The 26882-nt window shown below is 38.1% G+C and overlaps 1 protein-coding gene across 2 annotated transcripts in view; it reads right to left on the reverse strand.

Annotated features, from left to right (window-relative positions):
• Nucleotides 1–26882, reverse strand: part of NELL1 (neural EGFL like 1) — a 1050155-nt gene that overhangs the window by 411060 nt on the left and 612213 nt on the right. For both annotated transcript variants that reach the window (XM_002708986.6, XM_002708985.6), the window contains exon 14: nucleotides 7869–7991. In XM_002708986.6, the coding sequence (XP_002709032.4) occupies nucleotides 7869–7991 (123 nt within the window). The remainder of the gene's footprint in view (nucleotides 1–7868; nucleotides 7992–26882) is intronic.

The raw sequence follows: 26882 nt of genomic DNA on the forward strand, positions 1-26882 counted from the left end.
ACAGTTCTATCAAAATGTGATTTAAGACATGCATTGACTATGTTGATGCAGATATATTATGCAAAATAAACCTTTACAGATCCACTTATACAAAAACAACTGTATTATGCTCCCTCAAGGAATGTATGGTTGGTTAAGACCTTGATAGTGGAGTAAAGGAAAGAAAGCTAGAATTTAGAGCTTTGAATACTTCTCTTTGATCCTAAGAACACATGGAATTGTGATGAAATGTAACAGAATACAGTTGGATTAGTTATGTAATAATTCGTATTACTTGTCTAGCCATTGTGTGTTGTTCTAAAAACTAAACTTTAAATCTGTATGGTATTACCTGCTAGGTCTCTGTTCTTTAGTTTAAAAAGAAAAAGAAAAAGAAAATCCCACAGTCTTGTACTCAAGAAGTGCCTAAAACTGATTTGTGTTGATTTTTAAGTCCATCTAATAAATTATATCTGTTTTCTAAAAAAAAAAAAAAAAAATGCCTATTTTACTTTTTTACTTAGAGTATGTATTTTAATTCAGAATTTTACTTGCAACTTTAGCATGAGTTGTCACACTCATCTTTCTGTCTATATCACACCTTCCCTGGCCTTCTGTCTCCCACAGACATAATTTATCCAGAATCACATCAGATGGAAATTTCTAGGAAGCAGCACTTCCACAAAGGCACTCAACGTAAGCAAGCTCACAATGAATGAGTTCAAAGCACTACAGTTTTCTGAAATATCTTAAACACTCACCTGTTTGTAGAGATTTTACCATGAACTGAATTTCATTATAATGATTTTTCTTTGAAAGCTTGTCACCCATTAGCAACCCAGGCTCTACATTAATGTCAGTTTGTATATCTAGCTTTGGGAACAGTGATAGCCTTAAGCTGGTGATAAGGCTTGGGTAGCCTAAGTTCTCCAGTGTCCAAGGCAGACATTTGCTTTCTTGTAAAATCAGAGAAATACATAATTAGACGTTCTGTTAGGAAAGAATTTTCATGAGTATACTCATTAAGAAACTTCTGACCACTATAATATGCTAGGCTCTGTGCTAAATGATAGTTAGAGATGCATAATCCATGGCCTGCAGGAAATAGACAACTAAGCAGACAACTGTTGCATGGTATGAACGGGATTGTGGTAGTGTTTTGAGGGTATCCAGATAGCACAAAGGAGTATGAGTACTCACCCTGCAGACACTATCAGTGTGGGATATCAGAATTAACAGTCAAGGAGAGGGGACAGCATCGTGACATAGTTAATAAAGCCACCACCTGTGATGCCAACATATCCATTGGGCACCAGTTTGAGTCTCCACTACCCCACTTTCATTGTGGCTCCCTACTAATGGCCAGGAAAAACAGAGGAACATGGCCCAAGAGCTTGGCCCCCTGCCACCCATGTAGGAGACCTGGATGTAGCTCCTGGATCTTGGCATTGGCCTAGCTCAGCCCTGGCTGTTGTAGCCACTTGGAGAGTTGAGTCTCAGTCTCTCTCTCTGCCTCTCTCTCTCTCTCTCTATCTCTCTCTCTGTAACTCAGAGTTTCAAATAAATTAATCTTTATTAAAAAAAAAACTCAAGGAGAAGGGGAGTTATGTTGCCACAAACTAGAAAATCACTTCAGAGTCTTCCCCAGATAGTCTGAAAATAAACTCTGGACAATGGAAGTTAAGTTGATCTATTTCGTTAAGACAACAGAAGGCTGTTAGTAGTGTTATATCTGCCATTATCTCCCAAAATGCTGGAGGATTTGGAGCAAATGCCTGGCACTAGATGTAGAATATTCTTCAGAATGACTCTGCCAATGATGAAGACAGCCACGAGTTGAACAGAGATGAAAAATCAAAGAAACCCTTCAATTAATCCCGTGGCTCTTATTTCTCACTTAAGTAATTCTTTATTAGAAGTGTTTTGAAAGGTTCCTTACCTATCTTTCACTTAAGAACGAAGGTGAGACACAGTTTGCTCACTGTTAATAGCAGTAGTTGGGGATGGATTGGGGAGCAGATGCTTATGTTCTCTATTTGTCAGATTTCCCTAAAAGTTACTAAAAGTGACTTCCCCTTGGCCTCTTGGTCCACCCTCTCATCCTGAGTGTTGATAAGTGGGAGAGAGGAACTGTTTAGATAAGTCATGTGCAGCCCAACTCTTTCCTCATTTATGTACTATGGGTCCCATGCCCACATGAAACACCCATTAAGGGTTGTTTATCCTGCCCAAAGATGTAAGAAGCAGCCCCACATGGAGATGCTCTGCAGGTTATCTTAGTCTTCGTGCAGTTGGCTGTACAAGCCTCCCTACTTCTGACGTTCAACATTATAATGCTATCATTAGGGGCTGGCACTGTTGCATAGTGGGTAAAGCCACTATCTGCAGTGCCGGTATCCAATATGGGCACTGGTTCGAGTCCCAGCTGCTCCACTTCCAATTCAGCTCTTTGGTATGGCCTTGGAAAGCAGTAGATGATGGCCCAAGTCCTTGGGCCCCTGCACCCATGTGGGAGACCCAGAAAAAGCTCCTGGCTCCTGGTTTCAGATCAGTACAGTTCCAGCTGATGTGGCCAATTGGGGAGAGAACCAGGGGATGAAAAATTTCTCTCTATGACTCTCCATCTCTCTCTGTGTAACTCTGACTTTCAAATAAATAAATAAATCTTTTAAAAAATAATACTATCATTACACACATTATGCCATGTTCCTTATAATTATTTATACTGACATTTTGGACTATGTGGTTTATTTGTTTATCTACCTCTCATTTGGTTATGAATGCAGATGGGGAAAACCAAGTTATTGCTTTAGGCTGTTCTCAGAGTAAAATAATTTTAATAATATTTTGATAAACTGATAACTTCCACAATACATCTGTCATCTGTGAATTTGCATAGTGGTAATCAATGCCCATAAGGTTCTCCGAAAACAAGAAGCTCTTGAGACTGAAATATAGAAGAACTGACCCTCAATTACATGGATAAACAAAGTCCTACTTTGAGAGAGAAGTCTGCAGTGAGATAGAAGTATAGCCCAACCCACAAAAGCAGAAAGGAGACAGAAAGGGAGTACTGTGAGCTAGTTCGTGCAGCAACCTTTTCCTAAACTCCAGCCACTTTTTGTCCCTAAGTTCTATGATGCTTCTGGGAAGCTACATCATAAAGTTCTTTTTTTTTTTTTTTTTTTTGCTTTAACTAATTCTAGTAGACTATAGATATTGCTAATGACATAAGCATGCAACCAGAGTAGTTGTGTACAGCACTTCACTCAGAGGACCTCACTCTTTTGGGTTTAAAGCTCTGTTGCCACCTAGATGTTCTTAAAAGTTCATACATGATTTTGTGCTTTGTCAATGAGGCTCCATGGGACAACAGAGCAGGCATCTTGAGCTTAGAGCCTTAGCTCATATGCACTACCACCTCCTACAGCCTATATATCTCTAAGATATGTTCTCAGCTATCCACCTTGTGGGCAGAGGATTCCTCCTGGTATCTCCATCCCCACATATTTGTCACTGCCCAAGGATGATCCTGCCTCCAGATCGGAAAGCTCAAATATTTCCAGGAGGTGCACGGCAGGCCCATCCCTGTGGTGAGTTGTCAGCACCCCAGTTCATTTCATGGTACAGAAACTACAATATTCTTGAGAGGTTCCCATCTACTGTGGATTGTACAGAGTATTTGAGTGAGGGGGAGATAGCTGATTCAACTTCTCTGTCCCATGCCAGGACACATTGCTCAAGAAAGTTGCCTGACTAAGCTTCAGGATTACCTGAAGTTTCTACTCCCATGCCCAAGGGAATGACAGTAAATATAAACACCAACCACCATGACGGGATGAGGGAAACTAAAACAAGGTAAAAGTGTTATATTTCAAAACAGCAGATTTTTGCTTCTTTTTGAATAAGGATCTCATATTTTCATTTTTCTTCTGGATCCTTCAACTAACATAGTCAGTCTTGCCAGTAGATTTCTACTTTTTGCAACCAAAGAAATTCCAACTAATACATAATTTTGTATTTTGAATAATTCCTCTCTAACATTAGAGAATATCATTTTGTAAATTGTTCCATTGGGTTGGAAACATTTGTACAAATCTTTCTTCAATATTAAATGGTGAAAGCCCTATAGGATTTGTCTAACTTACCCTTTGCTCTTTTTCTGCCTGGAACTATATTCCAGATACAAAATTCACACTCACTGTAGGTTTATGAAATATACGTCAACATTATTAGTCATGAAGAAAGGAATGCTTTCAAAGATTACCCCATCTTATCCAGAGCTAATGATAGATAAAAGTGAAGGATTAGTCTATCAGATACAAATTGACAACTGCCTAGTTAAAACCTGCTTTTCTACATGGTTAACTCATGACTGGGAAAGCAGATAAAAACTCCTCTGCAGATAACCTGAACTCTCATGTCAGGCTATGTTAATCTGATTTAAAAAATGTTTGCCAGCGTTTTGTCTATTTAACCCTAACTGCCAAAAGAATTAGCAACACATTTTATACTTTGCTATCTTTTCAATTTCGAGGTAGAAGTGAGAGAGAGAAAGTGAGAGCAAGAGCAAGAACGAGAACAAACATCCAGGAATGTACAGTAAGAGAAATGGAAAAAGGAGGGAACGGGGAAAGACGAACAGAAGGGAAGGAGGAGAGAAAAGGAGAAGGAAGGGAAGAACAAAAAGCAGTCCTATTACCAAGGTTAAATCAAATTCAATTATGCCTCATTTAAGATTTGCCTGTGAAATCGAGTAACACTATCAATCTCCCAGGATTACAGTAGAAACTAAAGGAGATTACAAATGCATACATCCAGCCAGAGTACTACACATATTCAGTGATGCTCGGTGAAGCTGAATGGGCATTTTCCATCCATATAAAGAAAAAAATATCCTTATGGGAATATTAGCCACCAGGAAAGCCCAACTGAGAGAACGTACACCAATTAGTTTTGTTTTACAAAGTTCTTCTTTATGTTGTACTTGTTAACAGAAGGGTTAGCAGTGTTGTTTATTTCCACTAATATTTACACAAGTCTATAAACCACACAATATCTAGAAGATTTACATATTTCATATAGAAAAAATAATTAGTTCAATTTGTTTCCTTATCCTTGTCCAACCCTTCCTATAACCATCAAAAGCTGATAAACCATAAAATGTATGTCTTAAAAGTGAGACACAAATTTGATACCAAAGGCAGAAGGCTAAGGTTCATGCCAACCCAAGGACTATCCTCGTCCTCTTCTTCCTCCTCCTTCTCTTTCTCCTCCTTTTCATCTTCCCCCAACTTCCTCCCATTTCTCCTCCTCCTCCTCTTTTTCTTCCCTCTTCTTCACTGAAACACTAATAATACTATTTTCACTTTGTATCTCACTTTATAGTTTAAAATTATCAACATATAGTCCCTTAGTAATTATTTGCGATAACATTGTTGGATAAACAGGAAAGGTGATACTAATCAAATTTTCCTATATAATGCTGTGAAAGTTAGAGCTTATCAGTAATGAAAACACACCTAAATTTTAACTTTCTAAGCTTTGATCAATTCTTTGTAGGACACTGCTTCCTCATGCAACATTTCTAAAACATAGAATTCTCTCCTTATCTATTGATGTCAAAGTAATTGACCAGGAAAATCACTTTCAGAAAATTGCTTTCCCTACTTCATAACTTTCAAGGGAAGATATGTTTCCCTTCAGAGACTGTAGATACCAGGAACATTATTTGAACTCATATTTTTCATGGTTGGACTTTATAATTCCACACAGGTGAAGCTGCCACTTATCACAAAAGGAAAAGAGGATTTAACAAACACAAATTCACTGAATAAGGGCAATTAATATTATTTTATGAGGTAACATAACTGGGAAAACATGAATTAAAATCCAATCCCTCTGTTGTTTCTCAGATTTACTGTGTCAGCATGCAGCTACCAGCTGTGGACTAGATAATCCATGGGACCATATTAAGTGAATGTTTTGGTTTTGCTTTTGCTTTGGAAATATTCTTGGTCTTCTTTTAAAAACTGAACTAATTCATTCACTTCATGAAGCTTTCACAAACACACATGGGATGTATAAATTCCCATTGGAACAGAAACAAATAATATAGAGCTCACAGTAACAATGAATGTTCTTTATTTACACACATAGGAAATCAGGTGAATAGTTTGCATGTTCTGAGTCTTTTGAATTTACATGAATTTGTGTACAGATACTTGTGAATAATCAATTTGATATGTTATGATCCTGATGTATACCCTGCAAAATGTTTTTATTTGTTTTTCTTACTATTTTCCTCAAAAGTGCATGTTGGGGAAACTTTCAGGGTATATGAGTATGTATATACATCTGAGTGTGTGTGCATATGTGTGTATACACCCATATACTTAGACTCTAAACCACTTCATTCTATTTCTTGACATGAATGCACCAATATAAATGTAATCATTCCATTGCTAATGGATATTTTGGTTCCTCTAGTTTTCAGTGAACACAAGCAATATTATGAAACTATCAGTATATGTGCATTTTTCCCCTCCTTGTGAACTTGTGCTCTTTAGAATACATTTCAGGTGGTAAAACTAAAGGAATTATGGAAGGCCTATTTTGAACATTATTGATTTTGCCAAATTATTGTTCACAAAGGGTTTGGGCAATTTATACTGTCAGCCTTGTAAGAGGCTTTCTTTTCACCTCATCCTAACCAACATACAATAAACTCACTTTTTGAATTTCCCCAAAATCCAATATGGAACATGGTAACTTTGTCATTGTAAATTATTTTCCTCTTATTCTCAGCATGTCACCTCTGCAAAGGAGTACTGCTAACGTGCTAGCTGTGTATTCTGGGGCAAGTGATTCAACCTCTCTGTGTCTCAATTTTATCATTTCTAAAATGTTGATGATATGGAAACCTATCTCATAGTGTGTTTCCTGGTTTAATGTTCATGTTGCCTCTTTTTCAATGTGATTGTGTCTCTTTCCTCTTTGACTGATTCAGCCAGTTCATAAGCACCTGCAACGTGTTACACACCATTCTAATGGCTGGGGACAGAGTGGGAGAGATCAGACCAAGGGTCACATCATGGAACTTATATCCTAGTTGGGAGTCATATAATATAGAGTGATAAACACACATAGAATGTTTTGTCAAGTTGTATTTATGTAAGAAAAAAACAAGCAGGGAACTTTGCTAAGAAATACTATGAGTACTATTTTAGATGGGTGCTTAAAGAATGCTTCAGTAATGAGGATACATCTGAGCAGACATGAAGGAAATGAGCTTTAAGGCTGAGACCATGTTGGTGTCAAGGAAGAATGGGGACTCAGTGTGCTGGTGCAAAGGGATTGAAGGTGAAAGCAGAGAAAGATGCCAACTGAGAGGTGCCAACAGCAAGATTCTACATGCCTCATAAGCCAGAGAAGTCATTTTAACTTTATTCTCAGTGCTAAGGAAAGGCAGAGCTACTGGCTGCTAAACTGTTCCCAAACACAGACAAGGGATAACACTTCGAGTTTCCTACCTAAGCAACCTCAAATGTGGAGGTGAGGAGTACTTATTGGCCTCTGAGCAAAGGTCACAGGAAAGGCAGACCTAAGTCAGTTACTGGAGTCTTCATCACTAATGCAGGCGAAGAGCTGAACTACTAAGTTGTAGAACCATGCCGCTGACTTACACCAACATAATTTTCTTTCAACCCAAAAGTTAAATGCAAAGCACTTTTCTTTGACGCACAGCACTTTTGCCAACTGATAGACCAGGAGCAGGAATAGTGGCCACTTTTAAACACACCACAGTGGTAAAGAAGATCTGCCACCAGAGCTCCAAAAGCCCAGGCAGGGTAGCAGCTGACAGCACACCCCGAAGGTGGCAAGCCTACCTCTACAGATGGTTCCGTTCCCCACGTAGCCTGGTTTGCAGGTACAGCTGTGTCCCTGGACAGTGTTGGTGCAGATGGCATTCTCATCACAGTTGTGCTGCCCGCTGCCACATTCATCGTGCTCTGTTTTCAGGGAAAAAGTAGGGAGGGAGAAGAACAGATACCATTTCTTAAGTTGGAATCACTGGTGTTGGGAAAATTAGCTGGAACTCACCAAATAAGAATCACAATGATACAGGTCTTAACTATATTCCTGGAAGTTTTCTGTACCTGATGTGATTGAAATCTCTACAACTCTGGAAGAAAGATGGTATTATTCTCACAATGCAGAGACAGAAATGGAATGGCACAGAGGTGAAAGACTTCATGTAACTCGCTCTAAGTTCACTGCTCATTCCGTCTGCTGAAAAAGCCTCTACAGAGGTATCAAGGCAGTGGTTTCCACCAGGAGGCAATTTTGCACCCTATACCAAGAAACATTTGATAATATCTGAAGATATTTTTGGTAATCATGATTGATGGCAGGAAATACAACTGGAATCTGCCTAGCCTCTTCCTAGAATGCACAGGAGAGCCTACCACAGTACAAAATTAGCACACCCCATATGTTGACAGTGCAGAGCTCAGGAAATCTTACCCTAAGGTTTAAAAAAAAAAGAGTTTCCACAATGTCTTTAAAACAAAGAGGACAAAACTGGAAAGGGAAGCCAAGCTAATAAAGCCTACCAAAAGAGTACTTAGTAATAAGTGTTTTCAAAGGAATAGTACAGATCACAGGGATTGTTGGCAAGCACAGGTAGTGTTCTGAGTAGAAAAGGTGTTTACTCTTAGGGTGCTAATTAAGGGACTTCAGCATTCTAACTTTAACTTTCTATATAGCACATTTTTATAAGGTTCAGAATTTAACCTCAGGGTTTTCCAATATGTAGTGATATTGTTATAAATATTCAGATATCTGGGGCATCCTTGCCATAAAGGAAATGGATCAAACTCTGCAAAATGGGCTAAAATATTCTAAGATAGAAACCAAGATTTCACAGACAACTATTCTTCCTTCTCAACAATCAGGAAGTATAGAGAATTGGTCAAATGACTATTCTATAATTAAACAATAAAGGAAAGTATATATCTTTAAATTCCTTTAAAATTTGGTATAGTAACTTAGAAATTTAAGAAAAAAGGCCAGCGCCGCAGCTCACTAGGCTAATCCTCTGCCTGTGGCACTGGCACCCCGGGTTCTAGTCCTGGTTGGGGCGCCGGATTCTGTCCCGGTTGCTCCTCTTGAAGTCCACCTCTCTGCTGTGGCCCAGGAGTGCAATGGAGGATGCCCCAGGTCCTTGGGCCCTGTACTCGCATGGGAGACCAGGAGGAAGCACCTGGCTCCTGGCTTCAGATTGGCGCAGCACGCTGGCTGCAACGTGCTGGCTGCAGCAGCTATTGGGTGGTGAACCAACTGAAAAAGGAAGACTTTTCTTTCTCTCTCGCACTGTCTAACTCTGCCTGTCAAAAAATTTAAAAAAAAAGAAATTTAAGAAAAAAAAACAAGTAGAACTGTTAAATCATAAAGGAATATAAGACTAGAAATCCCAGCTGTTAATTCCAATGAAATTACACTAACTTTGGAATGAAACTAAAAATCCAATATAGTTTGTTAAGTGAACTGTTAAATCAATGTACCAATCAATTGAAATATCATCCATCTTCATTAATTTTCATTTTAAATTTCCTACCATGGGCTTCATAATGAGATGAGTTAAATTTCATAAAATAGCTCTTTTAGTCACTGAAAAACAACTGAGGTAAAACACAGATACACATCTGACTCGATTTAAGACCTGAAATTTTTATAAAGAAAAATGTTTGTTAAGTCTTAACTCCAAACCGAATTGTCAATGAGAAACATGCACAGGGTAGAAAGCAATGAGAGAAGAAAAGATTTATGAGCACATACTTCTAGTGTGAAAATCATTCCAGCACACTCCAGAAATAGCTGAAGCCTATGGCTGTCTAACCAAATTTACAGACCTATCAAGTACCTAGTATGTGCAGGTGCAATGCCAGATGATGTTAGAGACTAAAAAGTCTAGGCATATAAAGTTAGACTCCAAGAGTTTTCAATCTCCTTATTTAAATTCATTTGATAATTATTAGGGTCTATAGTAGGAATACAAAGGTGAGAAGATATGAACTTTGATGTCATGAGCATGTTAATAGGTGCCATAAGACATTAATATGTAACTGACAGGAACACATGGGAGAAGTGATAAGAGTTTTGAGAACCAACAGCACATAGTTTATAGTGAAAGGGTGCTTCACAAATAATAGTAGGGATAATAGGTAGAACTCAGAATGATCTGGAAAAACTGGCATGTGTGGCCACACCAGATAAGAAAAATAAACTGCGTGAAAGTTCATTAGAGGGGTAAAATTCCTTTCAATATGAAGGAGAAAAAAGTCTTCTCACTACAAGTAGGTTTGAGATAATCTTTTAAGAACAGAGAAGATGGGTTGGGTGTTGTGCCACAGCTGCTGCATACAACATACACACATCCCACATTGAAATGCTGGTTTGAGTTCCTGATTTTCTGCTATTGATCCAGCTTCCTGCTAATATCCTGGGAAATAGTAGATAATGGCTCAAGTATTTGAGTCTCTGCCACCCTTGTGGGAGACCCAGATGGAGTTCATGGCTCCAGCACCTGCTGCTGCATTTGATAGAGTGGACCAGCATATGGAAGATTTTTTTCTCCTCTCTCCCCTCCCTTTCATATAAATCAATGAATAAATTTTGAGAAAAGAATGTTCATGGTTTTCCCAAAGTTTCCCAGGAAAGGCACCAAAGACAAAATAACAGTTTAGAGAAAGTGTGGTTTTTAAGAAACATTCCAAAAGTCTAGTCTATCCTTTTCTACCTGATCTGGACTCCCAATATTCTTAAATCAAACTGTCTTCTTTGAGAGGAGTCCTGCAAATGAATGTGTTTGCTTCTGCCTCTGTTTTTCAATATTGTTGGCCTGATCCAAAAAATACTCTCCCACTATAGTTAAATTATCTGTGTCTCTCTTACCTTCAAACACTTCAAACTCATATTCTTGCCATAAATCTTCATACCTGCTTTCTAGAACACATGGATTTCACACATCTTGGAACTTTTGTAAAAGTCAGTACTTCTACCTATTTCAAGGCAATTATATAAAAATATATTTTGACCATATTTGTGAGTTTTATCATTAATGCCTTACCTAATATGCACTAAATATTTTATATGTCATTTAATTCTCTCAGTAATCATATGAAGTATGTGTGATGTGCTCATTTTATAATAAAAGAATTGAGACAAAAGGATATTAAATAACCTACCTAATGTCACAAAAGTGGGAAGCAAGGGGGCTTAGGTTGTAAATCTAGACATCAAGTGGATCATCATATAACAACCGTTACAAGAAAGCTGTATGCAGTTACAAGTAAACCAAAATATATGGGAGTTATTTCATTCTGCCAAAAATTAAGAGTCTTCTTCTATATTAACCCCAAGTTCCCACCAAAACTGCAGAAGTTTTCAAATCAACTAGGGCCTTCAAAACAGTGCTAAACAGAGGAGGCAAAAAGAAAAATGCAGTCTCCTTAAATTTTCCCTTTCCAGTCACTGGAAATTCTCCTTTCCAATTGCTGGAAATGCTGCAAAAGCAACATGATTAAGTGCTTTTGAAGGAATCATGGTCTAGAGATTAGAAGTACAGACTCCAGAGCCAAGTGGCCTGGATTAGAAGATCCTAATATGCCAATTTCTAGCTAAGAATTTGAGTAAGCTACTAAGATTCTGTGTGTCTAAATTTCACAGAATAAAATGTGGTTAGTAGTTAAACTAAACCTATCTCCTAGGACTGTGATAAGGGTTAAATTAGTTATACAGGGAAAATATTTATTACAGGACATTGCAACCGGTAAGGACTCCATAAGTGAAAGCTATTTTATCATTGTTACTACTATCGCTGCTGCTTCTGCTGCTGCTGCAATTACTTGTGAGCAGACTTAATCATTGGGTGCTGGGTAAATAATGATTGAGAAAACATTTTATTTACTTTATAGGCTAGTACTTCAGGCAGAAAGGCAATAAACAGTTAGGCATTTGAAGAAAATTAATTTAGAATACCTCTTGTAAGGTTCAAAGAAGTATTTGTTTAATATCAATTATGGTCCCCAGGAAATCTGACTGTAGACTGAGAAGGTGAAGAATGCATGTTTATAATTATTGATGTCTGACCTTAGTTTGGTTACAGTATATTTGGAATATCCAACTTCTCAGAACAAAAGATAATGATTGTGGTATTAATCTGTCTCTCCACCAATAATAATGATGATGATAAGAATATTGTTATGCTACTCAATATTTGAGTACTCAGTAAGCACTGTCATTATCACATAATTTCTTTTCCCTTCCTCCTCCTTTCCTTTCCAAGGACTATCTCAGAAGGACTCTAACCAACCCATCTCAGCAACAGAAAGACTACCATCAATAGCCATTATCATTTGTTCCTTAGCCAACTAGGCAAGACCCAAACAAGCTCCTGAAACAGTTACTTCAACTCTGACTGCAAATGACTCATGTCTGGGGTCTGACTGGCTTTGCCTTTACTTTGTTCAAAGTGATTTCTTGACAAAGTTCTTACAATGGGATATGTCCATCGAGTCTTTCAGTCACATTTTACAAATGAAAAAAACTAGTTTGGAGTACAGAAGGCATTTTTTTAAAAAGCATATAAATTTGATTATTATTTTTAGCCCTTGTTTATACTACTGTGGAACAATGGTCTTTATATGTTTTACTTGTTGAATATTATGGTAACTGGTGCATTAAGGCTGTGATAATAGAATGGACTGAAATTATGTTTTTGAAAAAATTAAAGAAAAAAGGGAAGGAATAAGGGGGATTGAGGAAGGGAGAAAAGGAGAGGAAAGTATGATTATTTTCTTAGAATTGTACTTATGAAATACATGAAATCTGTTTTTTATATTAATAAAATTTTTAACATGATCTCCCTCTCATATAAAAGAAAATAAGTTGCACATCTGAAACTGAAACTTCCTTGTCCTTCCTTTCCTATATTCTTTCTAAAAATCTATTTTACAATGTGATCCAATGGGATTTCTATGATGTTGGACACAATGTAGATCATTTTTACTTTAAAAAAATCATAGGTTCACAGAAAGAAGTACAAAGGTCCTATGTACCATTAGTGTAATTTCTCCTAACAGTGACATCTTACATGGTTGCCCATCAAACTGATAAATTAACACTGGCATATTCCCATTAACAAGTCTAATTCAGCTTATACTCACTTGTGTATTATGTGTAAGTATGTATTACACAAGTATGTGGATAGTTCTAAGCAATATTATCCAAAACATAAATTCACGCAACTATCAAAACAATCTTGCTATCTCCTTGTATCTGGGCTAACTTGACATTCTCCTACATGCACCCTTCCCAATCCCTGTCCCCTGTCAAATACTAAGGCGTTTTCTATCTCCATAATTTGTCATTTAGAAAATGTTATATAAATGGAATTATACATAAGTACATTTCAAGATCAACTTTGTTTACTAAGCATAACACCCTTGATTTCAAGCCAGATCCCTGCATCAATAATTCATTTCTTTCTACTGCTGAGTAAGATTCCACTGTACGGATTTAAGAAGCCATTTCTGAAAATCTGGTTTGCCAATATTTTTCACATCTATAGTTTGTATTTTCTCTTTTTTTAAAGATTTTATTTATTTATTTGACAGGTAGAGTTACAGACAGTGAGAGAGAGAGAGAGAGTCAGAGAGAAAGGTCTCCCCTCCACTGGTTCACTCCCCAAATGGCTGGAGCTGTGCTGATCTGAAGCCAGGAGCCAGGTGCCTCTTCCCAGTCTCCCATGTGGGTGCAGGGGCCCAAGCATGTCAGCCATCTTCTACTGCCATCCCAGGCCACAGCAGAGAGCTGGACTGGAAGAGGAGCAACTGGGACTAGAACTGGTGCCCATATGGGATGCTGGTGCTGCAGGCAGAGGATTAACCTAGTGCACCACAGCGCCAGACCCTAGTTTGTGTTTTCATCCACTGATTATAATCTTTCACAATGCAAAAAGATTTTAATGTTTATTATGTTCAAAGTATCATATTTTCTTTAATGGAGGGTGTTTTTAACATTATATCTAAGAATGCTTTGAGTAACCCTGGATTCCAAACATTTTCTCTCATTTTTCCCATCAGTTTTAAAGTTTTACATTTTATATATAAATGCATGATCCATTTGATGTAATTTTATATAACATTTTACATTTTATAGCATTTTGACTATGCATGTCCAATTTCTCCAACATTAGCTGTTGAAGAGCTATTTAACTCCTCTCTTGAATTGATTTTATGCCTTTGTCAAAACCAATTAGTTATATTTGTATTGGTTTCCTTCTGGGTTATGTTATTCTATTCCATTGATCTATATGTTTGTTCCTCTGCCAATACCACACTATTTTTATTACTGTGTCTGTACAGAAGTCCTTAATATGAAGTAGAGAGATTTTCCTACTTTTTCTTTTCACAATTCTTTTAGTTTTTTCAGTTCATTTGCTTTTCTATGTAAATTTTAGATTCAGATTAATGGGATTCTGATAGGAGTTCTGTAAAACTTATGAACGGGTCAACCTGTGGAGAACTGAGATCTTTACTGAGCATTCCAATCCATGAATGCAGTATTTCTCTCTGTTTACTTACATATGCTTTTATTTCCTTCATTAATGTTTTGTAAATATCACTCTGTATATGCTTTATTGGATTGATTATGAGGTATTTTGTTTTATTTTGAAACAGCTGTAGGTTATCTGTTATTGTGTTTTCTAAATACTGATTGCAGATACATAAGAATACAATTGACTTCTGTATGAACATCTTACAGCTTATAACCTTGTCAAACTCATTTATTAGTTGTACAGTATTTTTTGTAGATTCCTGAAGATTTCTACATAGACATCATGCAATCTCTAAGAATACCTTCACTTGTTTCTTTCAATTCTGCAAGCCTTTTAATTTCCTTTGATGCTTTATTGTATTGGATAAGACTTCCAGTGTTAGAATGCACAAAAGTGGTGGGTGAAAGTATTCATCACAGCTTTGCTGTCAGTTTTGAGGAGGAAAGCATTCAGTCACCATTAAAGATATAATGTTAGCCTCACCTCATATCACCTTGTCAATGATGGATGGAACTGGAAATTCTGCTCCCTACTTGGGAGGGAAAAAGTGGTGAGACAGTGAGCATACCTTGCTCTGCTCTCTTCTGTGACATTAATCCAGGAAAGGACTGAGAGCCTAGTCTGCTTCTAATGGTTTTCCATAAGATGAATATTTTCAAAAAGATTTTCTATTTGTTGGTCCCCCTTTTTCTTGCTTCTTTCACTGGGGGGTGGCTTTCTTTGTAGCTAATTTTGCCTATGCCTTTTGGCCATTCCAGGTGTGGCTTATTCTGAACCCCAATGTAGGATACAGAGGAGACCAATGGGGAAAAAAAAAATTAAAGGACAAAAGAGCAAGAGGAAGAGAAGAAAAGAAAAAAAAAAGGAACTCATCATATTTTGTTGTTGTTTTATAAATTCCACAGTTCCCAAACAGTTCTTCTTTCAAACATTCAGAGTCTTCAAGTATGTTTTAGTTGTGAGAGGGAAGAACCAAAAAGAATGGAATTGGGGCCAGCGCTGTGGTACAGCAGGTTAATGCCCTCGCCTGAAGCGCCGGCATCCCATATGGGTGCCGGTTTGAAACCTGGCTGCTCCACTTCCAATCCAGCTCTCTGCTATGGCCTGGGAAAGCAGTGGAAGATGGCTCAAGTCCTTGGGCCCCTGCACCCGCATGGGAGGCCCAGAAGAAGCTGTTGGCTCCTGGCTTCTGATCAGCATAGCTGCAGTTGTTGCAGTCAATTGGGGAGGGAACCATCGGATGGAAGACCTCTCTCTCTGCCTCTCCTCTCTTTGTGTAACTCTGACTTTCAAATAAATAAATAAATCTTAAAAAAAAAATGGAACTGGTCCATCTTCGAATGAATAAAAAATTTCTAGTGTTTTACTTGGAAATTGGACACTTTCCTCCTCTGCTCATTTCCTAAACAGCACTAAGAATTGAGATTCCACATAAATAATTTTTATCTAATATATTGTATTTTTATGTAATACAATTCAGGTAACTGCTGAATTGTATTATTGTATCCATATGAATTAAGCATTATTATCATATTTATTTTATAAATGAAGAAACAAGGACAAAGAGGTTGTATTTGGCCTGAGACTATAGGATGGTACATTCAAACCAAAGAAGTCAGTGTCAAACCATGGCAGAGGAAACAGAGTCATGATACCGCTCTCTTCCTTAATCCCTTATAATCAATCAATCGCCACATCTTGTAGATTTTTCTCTTGAAAATGTCTCAAATTCTCGTGTCTATAATCCCATTGCTACCACCTTCATCCAAGTTACAATTATCTCTCCCTAGGACCACTCTCCCAGTGCATCTCCCCACATTCACTGTTGGCCTCCTAAATGCACTCTTCATACTGCACTTGGAGCAATCTTTTAGAAATTCAAAGCTGATCATCTTGCTATATCTGGAAGAAAAATTCTCCAATATTCTTAAAATAAAGACAAATATTTTAAGACAGTTTTCAGCTAATGATTCAGTATGATTCAATCTCATTCCCTTTGCTGCATGCTCTTCTCCAACACTGGCATTACCTTTTGGAAAAAGACCTTGTTACGTCTCACTGCAGGAATTCTCTCATGCTCTTTCCTCTTAACGCTGATAACATTTGCTTACCCTTGGAATATCAAGTCAGTCCTAATATCAAAAGACATAGAAGGCATGATTTATTTGACTGGGGACATTTCTCCTATAAAATGATCTAAAAATACCCAGCATTTGTCCTTCATAATATTAATCAGTCATAATTTTATATTTATTAATATATTAGCTAGGAATGAACAGTTTCTTCCTGTACTAAAGCACACATTTCCTGAGGATAGAAAGTACATCTTCTGAGGTACCTTTCTCTGAAGGGAAGAGAGAACTTCTACTTTGACAATGGTCCTGTCTAAATAAGATCAGAGTTGGCGAACTCAAGAGGCTTCCATAGCCTTGGCAGCTCATGACAAGAGCTTCACTGATTATTGATGTCATAAATAAGAGTGTCAATTGTTAAATCAACAACAGGAGTCACTGTGCCCTTACTCCCCATGTAGGATCTCTGTCCTTCATGTGTTGTACTATGTGAATTAATGGTATAATTAGTACTCAAACAGTACTTTATACTTTGTGCTTCTGTGTGGGTGCAAACTGTTGAAATCTTTACTTAGTATATACGAAACTGATCTTCTGTATATAAAGATAATTGAAAATGTATCTTGATGAAGAATGTGATGGGAGAGGGAGCGGGAGATAGGATGGTTTTGGGTGGGAGGGTGGTTATGGAGAGAAAAAGCTGCTATAATCCAAAAGTTGTACTTTAGAAATTTATATTTATTAAATAAAATTTAAAAAAAGAATATTGCCTGGATACAGAATAGTGCTTTCAAAATAAAACTTCCAATATAAAAAAAGAAACTATATCTTCCTTTTCTTTATTCCCAACCACCAGCAGAGTTTCTGAAATTTAAGTGCATACTACAAATAGCCATTTATCAAACAAAGAGGAAAAAAGGGAAGAAGGAGAAGAAGGGAAAGGAAGGAGGGATGGGGAGGAGAAGTAAAGTTATCGTAAGGAAAGAGAAGGAAAGTAGCGAAAAAGGGAGAGAGAGAGATGGAGGGGGGGACAGAGAGGGAGGGAGGAAAAGAGGAAAGAAGGAAGAGAAGATATTATAAATAAAGTACAATAGCCTTGCCATCAAAAGCTGCAGAGAAGTCACAGAGAATTCAAATAGAGGAAAGGTAATTGAATCAAGTATTGGAGAGCAACATACGCAAGTGGTTAAAAGTGAAACACAAATAATAATTACATATTGATATATTTGTTTATTGCACACACATACACACACACACACTTTCAAATAAATGGGATTGGGATTGAGAGAACATGGAGGAGGTGGAGGGGTGGGAGTGTGGGTGGGAGGGCAGGTACTATGGGAGGAATCACTATATTCCTAAAGTTGTACTTATGAAATTCATGAAGTTTGTATTCCCTAAATAAAAGGTTTCTTTGGGGAAAAAAGAAAAAATACATAAATAAAACATTATTTAAACCTACTGAAATAGAACTACCATTCATACACTACTGGGTATAAATGGCCAAGGGAAATGTAATCAATCTGTCAAGGAGACATCTGCACTCCCATCTTTATGGCACCACTGTTTACACTAGCCATGAAATGCCGACAACCTGGGTCCATCCAAAAATGAATGTCTACAGAAAATGTGGTAAATACACATAATGGAATACTAATCAGTACTAAAAAGAGATGAAATCTTGTATTTGACAACAATAAAAAGGAAACTAGAGATCATTATTTTAAATGAAATAAACCAAACACAGGAAGATATGCATTACATGATCTAACTTCCATATGGAGTACAAACATAAGATCTTACAGAAGTTAAAGTATAATGATGATTTCCAGCCTGGGGATGTAGGAAAGAAGAGGGAATTGGGAAAGGTTGATAATCTAGTACTAAGCTATTGCTTAATAGGAGTAAGATTTCTGGAGTTCTATTGCACAGTAGGGTGACTATAGATAAGCTTAATGTTTGGCAAGTTTCTTTATTATAAAAAACTAGAAGACATGATTTTGAATGTTTTTATTATTAAAAATGTTAAATATTAAAGGAGATAGATATATTTATCCTGATTGGACATTACACAATATGTACATGTATCAAAACACCATATAATGCCCCACAAATACGTATAATTTTATATCTGCTAAAATTTGTAATTAAAAATTGTTTAAAGAATTTTTATAACTCAGTAACAGAAAGATAACACATTTGTAAAGTGAGTGAAATATTTAAATGGAGATTTCCCAAAGAAGCTATTCAAATAACTAATAAGCACATGAAAAGATGCTCAACATGATTAGTAACTAGAGGAATCCAAAACAAAACTATAGCAAGATGCCTCTTCATACCCACTGCAATGGTTATAATCTAGAGACATTTACAACTTGACAACAGTGTGAAGAAATTTCATCCCTTGTACATTGATAATGGTAATGCAAAACATTTCAATCACTTTGCAAATTAGTATTTCAAACTATTAAAAGCAGGGTTATTACTGCTAGGTATATATCGTGGAGGAATGAAAATATATGACCACACAAACATGCAAACAATCTTCACAGCAGCATTATTCATCGTAGCCAAATGTGAACAAAAACCCAAATGCCCATTCCTAAATCTGTAAACAAAACGAGGTGTACCTGCATATATTATTCAACAATAGAACAGAATGCTGTGCTGATGCGTTCTACATGTATCACCTCAAAATCATTATGCTAAATGAAAGAAGCCAGTCACAAAAAGAAAAAAATTGAATGACTCCATTTGTATGAAATGTCCAGAATAGACACATATTTACAAATAGAAAGCTGATTAGTGCTTACTCAGGATAAAGCTCAGTAGAATAAGGAATGATACTAATGGGTACCAGTTTTGCCTTTGAGGTGACAGAAATGTCTTACAATTAGATTATAATAATTATTGTACAAGACTCTGAAATTATATCTAAAACCTTTAAGTTAAACATTCTAAGGAGGCAAACATTATCCTAGGCAAACTTTACCTCAATAAAGCTATTAAAATGATAAAAGAAGAAGTTTTAAAATAAGTTAATTAATTTTTTAAAAGATATATTTAATACTTATTTGAAAGTCAGAGTTACACAGAGAGAGAAGGAGAGGCAGAGAGAGAGAGGTCTTCCATCCATTTGTTCACTCCCCAGATGGCCGCAGTGGCTGGAGCTGAGCTGATCCAAAGCCAGGAGCAAGGAGCCAGGAGCCTCCTCCGGGTCTCCCATGGAGGTACAGTGGCCCAAGGATTTGGGCCATCTTCAACTGCCTTCCCAGGCCATAGTAGAGAGGTGGATCAGAAGTGGAGCAGCCAGGACTAGAACTGGCGCCCATAGGGATGCCATCACTGCAGGCAGGGGCTTTATTTGCTACATCACAGCGTGGCCCAAGTTAACTAATTTCTCTCTCCATGTTTTAAGAAAAAGATACAAAGACTAGTCAAAGGTTCTACTTGCATGAATTGTTCTTCCAATAATAGAGTTTAGGAATGTTAATTATTTTTTTAATATCCTAGGGATATACCAGATTTGCTTAATTGAAAAATGAAATGTATTTAGTAGTAATATCAAGGGCGTAATTATGTATAAAACATATACATCAATTACAAGAAGATTCTCAGTTTCCAAACGTGATATCTGAATATTGTACTTTAGGACCAAAAGTACATGATATTTATAATATACCACAGTTCTTGAGTTCATGTATCATTTTTGTAAGTCAAAATAAATACAATTCTAAGAACTTTTTGGGCCCAAAGGGACAACTAAATCACATTCCTTATTGGGTTCCATTGCAATGAGCAAGATCCCAGTATGGTTCTGGGGTCTTAGACAAAGCTTTTGGAGGGTTATCTGATCTTCATACTATTATTTTCCGAGCCCCAAAGCAGTTCCTGGCTGCTAGGAGCCTTGCGATTTCTCTGCTCAGCTTAGGTGCTGAGATCTTTGACAAAGAGCAGGTATACTAGTATCAGGGACCTGAGCCTTTGAGGGCCCCAAGAATTCAGTTCTCCACTTTAAGAATGCATGTCTCCAATTCCCTCTCCTGGATGGAGCCACATTAACTTAAACCACTTCTACCTCCTCTGACACCAATCTCTATAATCCCAGATCACACTGAGTTTTTTGATCTCTTTGAAAATATATATTAACTCATAAGATCAGAGTCGGTGAACTCAAAATGCTTCCATATATCGTGAGAAGAGCCTAGGGGGAATACTGATGCCATAAACAAGAGTGTCAATTTGTTAAGTCAATAACAGGAGTCACTGTGTACTTACTCCCCATGTAGGATCTCTGTCCTTAATGTGTTGTACAATGTGAATTAATACTATAACTAGTACTCAAACATTATTTTACATTTTGTGTTTCAGTTGGGTGCAAACTGTTGAAATCTTTACTTAGTATATACTAAACTGATCTTCTGTATATAAGAAAATGAATCTTGATGTGAATGGAATGGGAGAGGGAGCAGGAGATGGGAGGGTTGTGGGTGGGAGGGAAGTTATGGTGGGGAGAAAGCCATTGTAATTCATAAACTGTACTTTGGAAATTAATATTTATTAAATAAAAGTTAAAAAAAGAAAATATATATTAACTCCACACCAGTGGCAAAGGGCTTGGTTCTCCAGAACTAGAAGTTGTTTTAACTCAAAACTCTGAGCTAATGTAGGGTGATAGGCAGAATGGATGCAGCAGTAGGGTTGCCAATAAGAAAGTGAAGAGGAAATACAAGGAACTAGCTCTCACCCCATTAGAATAGTGAAAAGCAAAGCATAAGGTAATAAGCCAATCAAGGGGTTTCCTACCTGAATGTAGAGTATTATATATTAATTATGGTGTATAATGTATATCAATCATTTATATATTTGTACATGCATGGAAAAATTATAAAATTATTAACAGTGACTTACATTTACACTGGGAGTTGGATAGAATATAAGTTGGAGGCACTTAAACTATTTTACATTGTACTTTTGAAATTTTTAAAACCAAAATGTATTTTTTTTTAATTTTTATTTAGTAGATGTAAATTTCCAAAGTACAGTTTGTGGATTACAATAGCTTCCCCCCCCCCATAACTTCCCTCCCACCCGCAACCCTCCCATCTCCCGCTCCTTCTCCTATTCCATTCACATCAAGGTTCATTTTCAATTCTCTTTATATACAGAAGATCAATTTAGTATATATTAAGTAAAGATTTCATCAGTTTGCCCCCACACAGCACACAAAGTACCAAATACTGTTTGAGCACTAGTCATATCATTAATTCACATTGAACTACACATTAAGGACAGAGATCCTACATGGGGAGTAAGTGCACAGTGACTCCTGTTGTTGACTTAACAAATTGCCACTCTCGTTTAAGGCATCAGCAATCTTCCCAGGCTCTAGTCATGAGTTGCCATGGCCATGGAAGCCCCCTGAGCTCGGCATCTTTGATCTTATTTCGACAAGGCCATAGTCAAAGTGGAAGTTCTCTCCTCCCTTCAGAGAAAGGTACCTCCTTCTCTGATACCCTGTCCTTTTTTTTTTTTTATTTTTTTTTTTAACAGGCAGAGTGGACAGTGAGAGAGAGTGACAGAGAGAAAGGTCTTCCTTTGCCTTTGGTTCACCCTCCAATGGCCACCGCGGCCAGCGCACTGTGGCCAGTGCGCTGCAGCCGGCGCACCACGCTGATCCGATGGCAGGAGCCAGGTATTTCTCCTGGTCTCCCATGGGGTGTAGGGCCCAAGCACTTGGGCCATCCTCCACTGGACTCCCGGGCCACAGCAGAGAGCTGGCCTGGAAGAGGGGCAACCGGGACAGAATCCAGTGCCCTGACTGGGACTAGAATCTGGTGTGCCGGCGCTGCCAGGCAGAGGATTAGCCTAGTGAGTCACGGCACCCGCCTTGATGGCCTGTTCTTTCCACTGGGAACTCACTTGCGGAGATCTTTAATTTAGTTTTTTTTTTTTTTTTGCCAGAGTGTCTTGGCTTCCCATGCCTAAAATACTCTCAAGGGCTCTTCAGGCAGATCCGAATGCCTTAAGGGCTGATTCTAGGCCAGAGTGCTGTTTAGGACAACTGCCATTCTATGAGTCTGCTGTGTATCTCGCTTCACATGTTGGATCGTTCTCTCACTTTTTAATTCTATCAGTTAGTATTATCAGACACTAGTCTTGTTTATGTGATCCTTTTGACTCTTAGACCTATCATTATGGTCTATTGTGACCTGAAACTGATCACTTGGACTAGTGAGATGGCATTGGTACATGCCACCTTGATGGGATTGTATTGGAATCCCCTGGCACATTTCTAACTCCACCACTTGGGGCAAGTCAGCTTGAGCATGTCCCAAATTGTACATCCCCTCCCTCTCTTATTCCCACTCTTATATTTAACAGAGATCACTTTTCAGTTAACTTTAAACACCTAAGAATAATTGTGTGTTAATTACATAGCTCAACCAATGGTATTAAGTAGAACAAAAAAATACTAAAAGGGATAAAGTATTAAATTGTACATCAACAGTCAGGACAAGGGCTGATCAAGTCATTGTTTCTCATAGTGTCCATTTCACTTCATCAGGTTTCCTATTTGATGCTCGGTTGGTTGTCACTGATTAGGGAGAACATATGATATTTGTCCCTCTGGGACTGGCTTATTTCACTCAGCATAATGTTTTCCAGATTCCTCCATTTTGTTGCAAATGACCGGATTTCATTGTTTTTTACTGCTGTATAGTATTTGATACAGTACATGTCCCATAGTTTCTTTATCCAGGCTACTGTTGATGGGCATTTGGGTTGATTCCAGGTCTTAGCTATAGTGAATTGAGCTGCAATAAACATTAAGGTGCAGACAGCTTTTGTGTTGCTAATTTTATTTCCTTTGGGTAAATTCCAAGGAGTGGGATGGCTGAGTTGAATGGTAGGGTTATATTCAGGTTTCTGAGGAATCTCCAGACTGACTTCCAAGTGACTTTACCAGTTTGCATTCCCACCAACAGTGGGTTAGTGTCCCTTTTTCCCCACATCCTCGCCAGCATCTGTTGTTGGTAGATTTCTGAATGTGAGCCATTCTAACCGGGGTGAGGTGAAACCTCATTGTGGTTTTGATTTGCATTTCCCTGATTGTTAGTGATCCTGAACACAAAATGTACCTTTTATTACTAAACAATAGAATTTGTCACTGTTTTCTTTAAAAAAAGAAAGAAAAGTCATTCCAGATGTATCCAAGATTGTATGGAAAGAGACAAAGACTTGGAGGCTGTCAGATACGTATGCAAATGACAGCAGTGTCACTTAGAGGAAGTTTTATGAACTCTCTGGGCTCCATTTTCAGTGTCAACAAACTGCCAACAATAATACCACAATGAAAGGGTAAAAAGCTTGTCTTAGTCTTTGTTTCCTCTGATATGAACAGAGAAGTTGTTCAAGAAACATTTCTACAGTGAGTGCTCATGAATGTAAACCATCTGGTACTGTTATGGACACATAGTAGATGATCCAAAAATGGGAAAGGCCCTCACCATTGTCACCACCACCATCATCCTTATCATTAACATGATCATCACAATGTAATATTAACCTGCATTTTCTATGACGCCTTTTCCAATAGCTTAAGGAACATTTTACTAGGAAATCTGTTGCTCTCTTCTAGGAGTCCTAAGTCCCTTGGCCTTATGGCATCCTGGAAAGAGACAGGACTTGGATACAAACCCAGATTTTTCACCTGCTCACTTGGAAACCAGAGACAGTAACTTAATGTCTGTGACTGACTGTTATCACAGAGCTTCTGTAAAGATTAGCTGAAATAGCATGCAAAAACATGCACTGCAGCATACCAGGAAGCAATGCAGATTCAGTAAGTGCTGGTTTTGTTCCATGGGGATAATTTAGAAATGCCTCATTAAACTACAAAATTAATAAAGAGCTAAACTCTGGTGAAATATTTTGGACATTAGAAGAAAAAAAAACATAGTCCAATAGGAATATCCACACTAGAGTGGGACGAGGCAGTTTGTTTGGCTCAGGTTTTATGTAATGGTCACATAACCATTTCCTAAGTGGCCTTTGTCTGAGACCCTTTCTGTGGGGAGCAACTGAGACTAGACTAAATTGCTGGAACTGCTAGGACTAATTCTATGCATCTGATCTCCCATCATGTGGTGCTGAGAGAGGGTGAACAACTTACAAACAGCTGCCTCACCAATTCGGCTAACAAGCTGCAGGAGCTGATCCTGCCCCTGATTGGAGGAGAGCAGCGTGCTCGGCATGTGGGCAGCAGAGTTGGGATTGGTGGAAGAGGACTATAAAGGAGGAGAGAGACAACATGCACCAGGAACATCTGAGGAACATCTGAGCAACCCCTGAGAGAGCCGGCTGGCGGTGTGCTGCTCCACCGCGGAAGCGGGGAAAGCAGCGGGGAAATCAGCGGGGGTGCCGCCCCTCCCTGGGGTGGGGAGGCGGCAGCTAACCCGGGATGGCGTCGTTCCTCCACAAGTGGGGGAGCGGCAGCAAACCCAGGAAGGGCCGGGGAAAGAGAAAAGCGCAGGGTCCGGTGTCGTTCCTCCGCGGGTGGGGGAGCGACACCTTTCCTCTCTACTGTGAAGAAACTGGTTAGTGATTCTTTTGTTTCTACAACTACCTAAAGTAACATGCAAGAAAAATAATGCTGTGTTACTGCTTTTCTTTATCTCCAAAGTTTGCCTTCTCCTTCAGTAATTCTCATCGTGAATTAGCTCTTCTTTCCCTTCATGAATAAAAGGCGATGGTGCAGAAAAACAAAAGGAACTGGGAGGAAGACCAGCAAAGGAGAAAAGTCCTTTTCCTTCATCTTCATGAGTGATTGAGACTACTCACCCAGCTTCTCTGGGGCTCAGTCAACTGAAGAGATGTTGAAGAAAAAGAATATCAACACAGAGGGTGGACACTTAGCACAACAATTAAGCTACTATTTGGGAAACCTGTGTCCCTAGACTCAAATCCTGGATCTGTTCACAATTTCAGCTTCCTGCTAATGCACATTTTGGGAAGCAGTGAGTGATGGATCAAGTAGTTGGGTTTTTGTCATCCATGTGGCACACACAGCTAGAATTCTGAACTCTTGCATTTGGCCTGGCCCAGCCCTGGCATTGCAAGTATTTGGGGAGTGAACTAGCACATGTGAGCTATGTCTCTGTCTCTCTCTGCCTCTCTATCTTTCTGCATTCAAATAAATATTTGTTTTTAAAAGAGAAACATGGAACCCTGCAAAGAGGCTATTCCTATTACCATGATTTTCAATGAATTCTTCCTTGTTGAATTCTTCTTCAATACTAAGCTGCAGGCAGTTGAAAAATGTTGCTCCAAAATTCATGTACACCTGGAATCTCATTATGTGAATTTATTTAGAAATAGGGTCTCTGTAGATATAATTTGTTAAGTCCAAACTGGACTACAGTGTTCCACATATACAATGACAGTGTCCTCATTAGAAGAGAAAACACATGGAGATTATAAAGAGGAGAGAGCCCATGTGGAGATGCAGGCAAAGACTGGAATTTTGCTTCCACAAGTCAAGGAACACCAGGAGCCACAAGAAGCTGGAAGAGGCAAGGAAGGATTCTCTCCTACAGCCTTTGGAGAAAGCAAGGCTGCTGGCTTCTTGATTATAGATTCCAATACCCAAAATTGTTAGAGAAAAAAATGCTGTTGTTTTATGTTACCCAGTGTGTGATAATTTGTTATGGCTACCCTAGGAAATGAATATAGTCAGCACTATGTATAGTTTATCACACCATAAGATGTTGGGAGGACAGTGAACACCCAAGTCCCCAATTCCCCTCACTGTTTCCTAGAAATCTGGCTCTAGAAGATAGATGGGGAGAAGAGTAGGTATTCATCGTGGGTTGTTTTTGGAGGGCAAGAAGGAGATAAGATGTTTAGAGACAAGCATAGTCTGGACTACAGCAGTTGCATTCTTACTTCTGTGCCTCAATTCTTCCACCATTAAAGGAGAGAGACTATTATTTACTCTGCTGATAACTTCTGTTAAGAAAAGTATAATTTGAAAGGTTTGCACAGTGCCTAATACATTAATAGGTACTTATAATTGTTATATTACTTTTTAACTGGCTGGGCTGAGACAATAAAAAGTAGAAGACCATAAAAGATATGCCAGGCCAACCACCAAAGGAAATGCCACCTTAGAAATATAACAGTATGCATTTATGGAGATTGGAAAA

This window comes from Oryctolagus cuniculus, chromosome 1 (assembly GCF_051225735.1).
Source record: "Oryctolagus cuniculus isolate XC-2025 breed Fujian yellow rabbit chromosome 1, ASM5122573v1, whole genome shotgun sequence".
Classification (NCBI taxonomy): Eukaryota; Metazoa; Chordata; class Mammalia; order Lagomorpha; family Leporidae; genus Oryctolagus; species Oryctolagus cuniculus.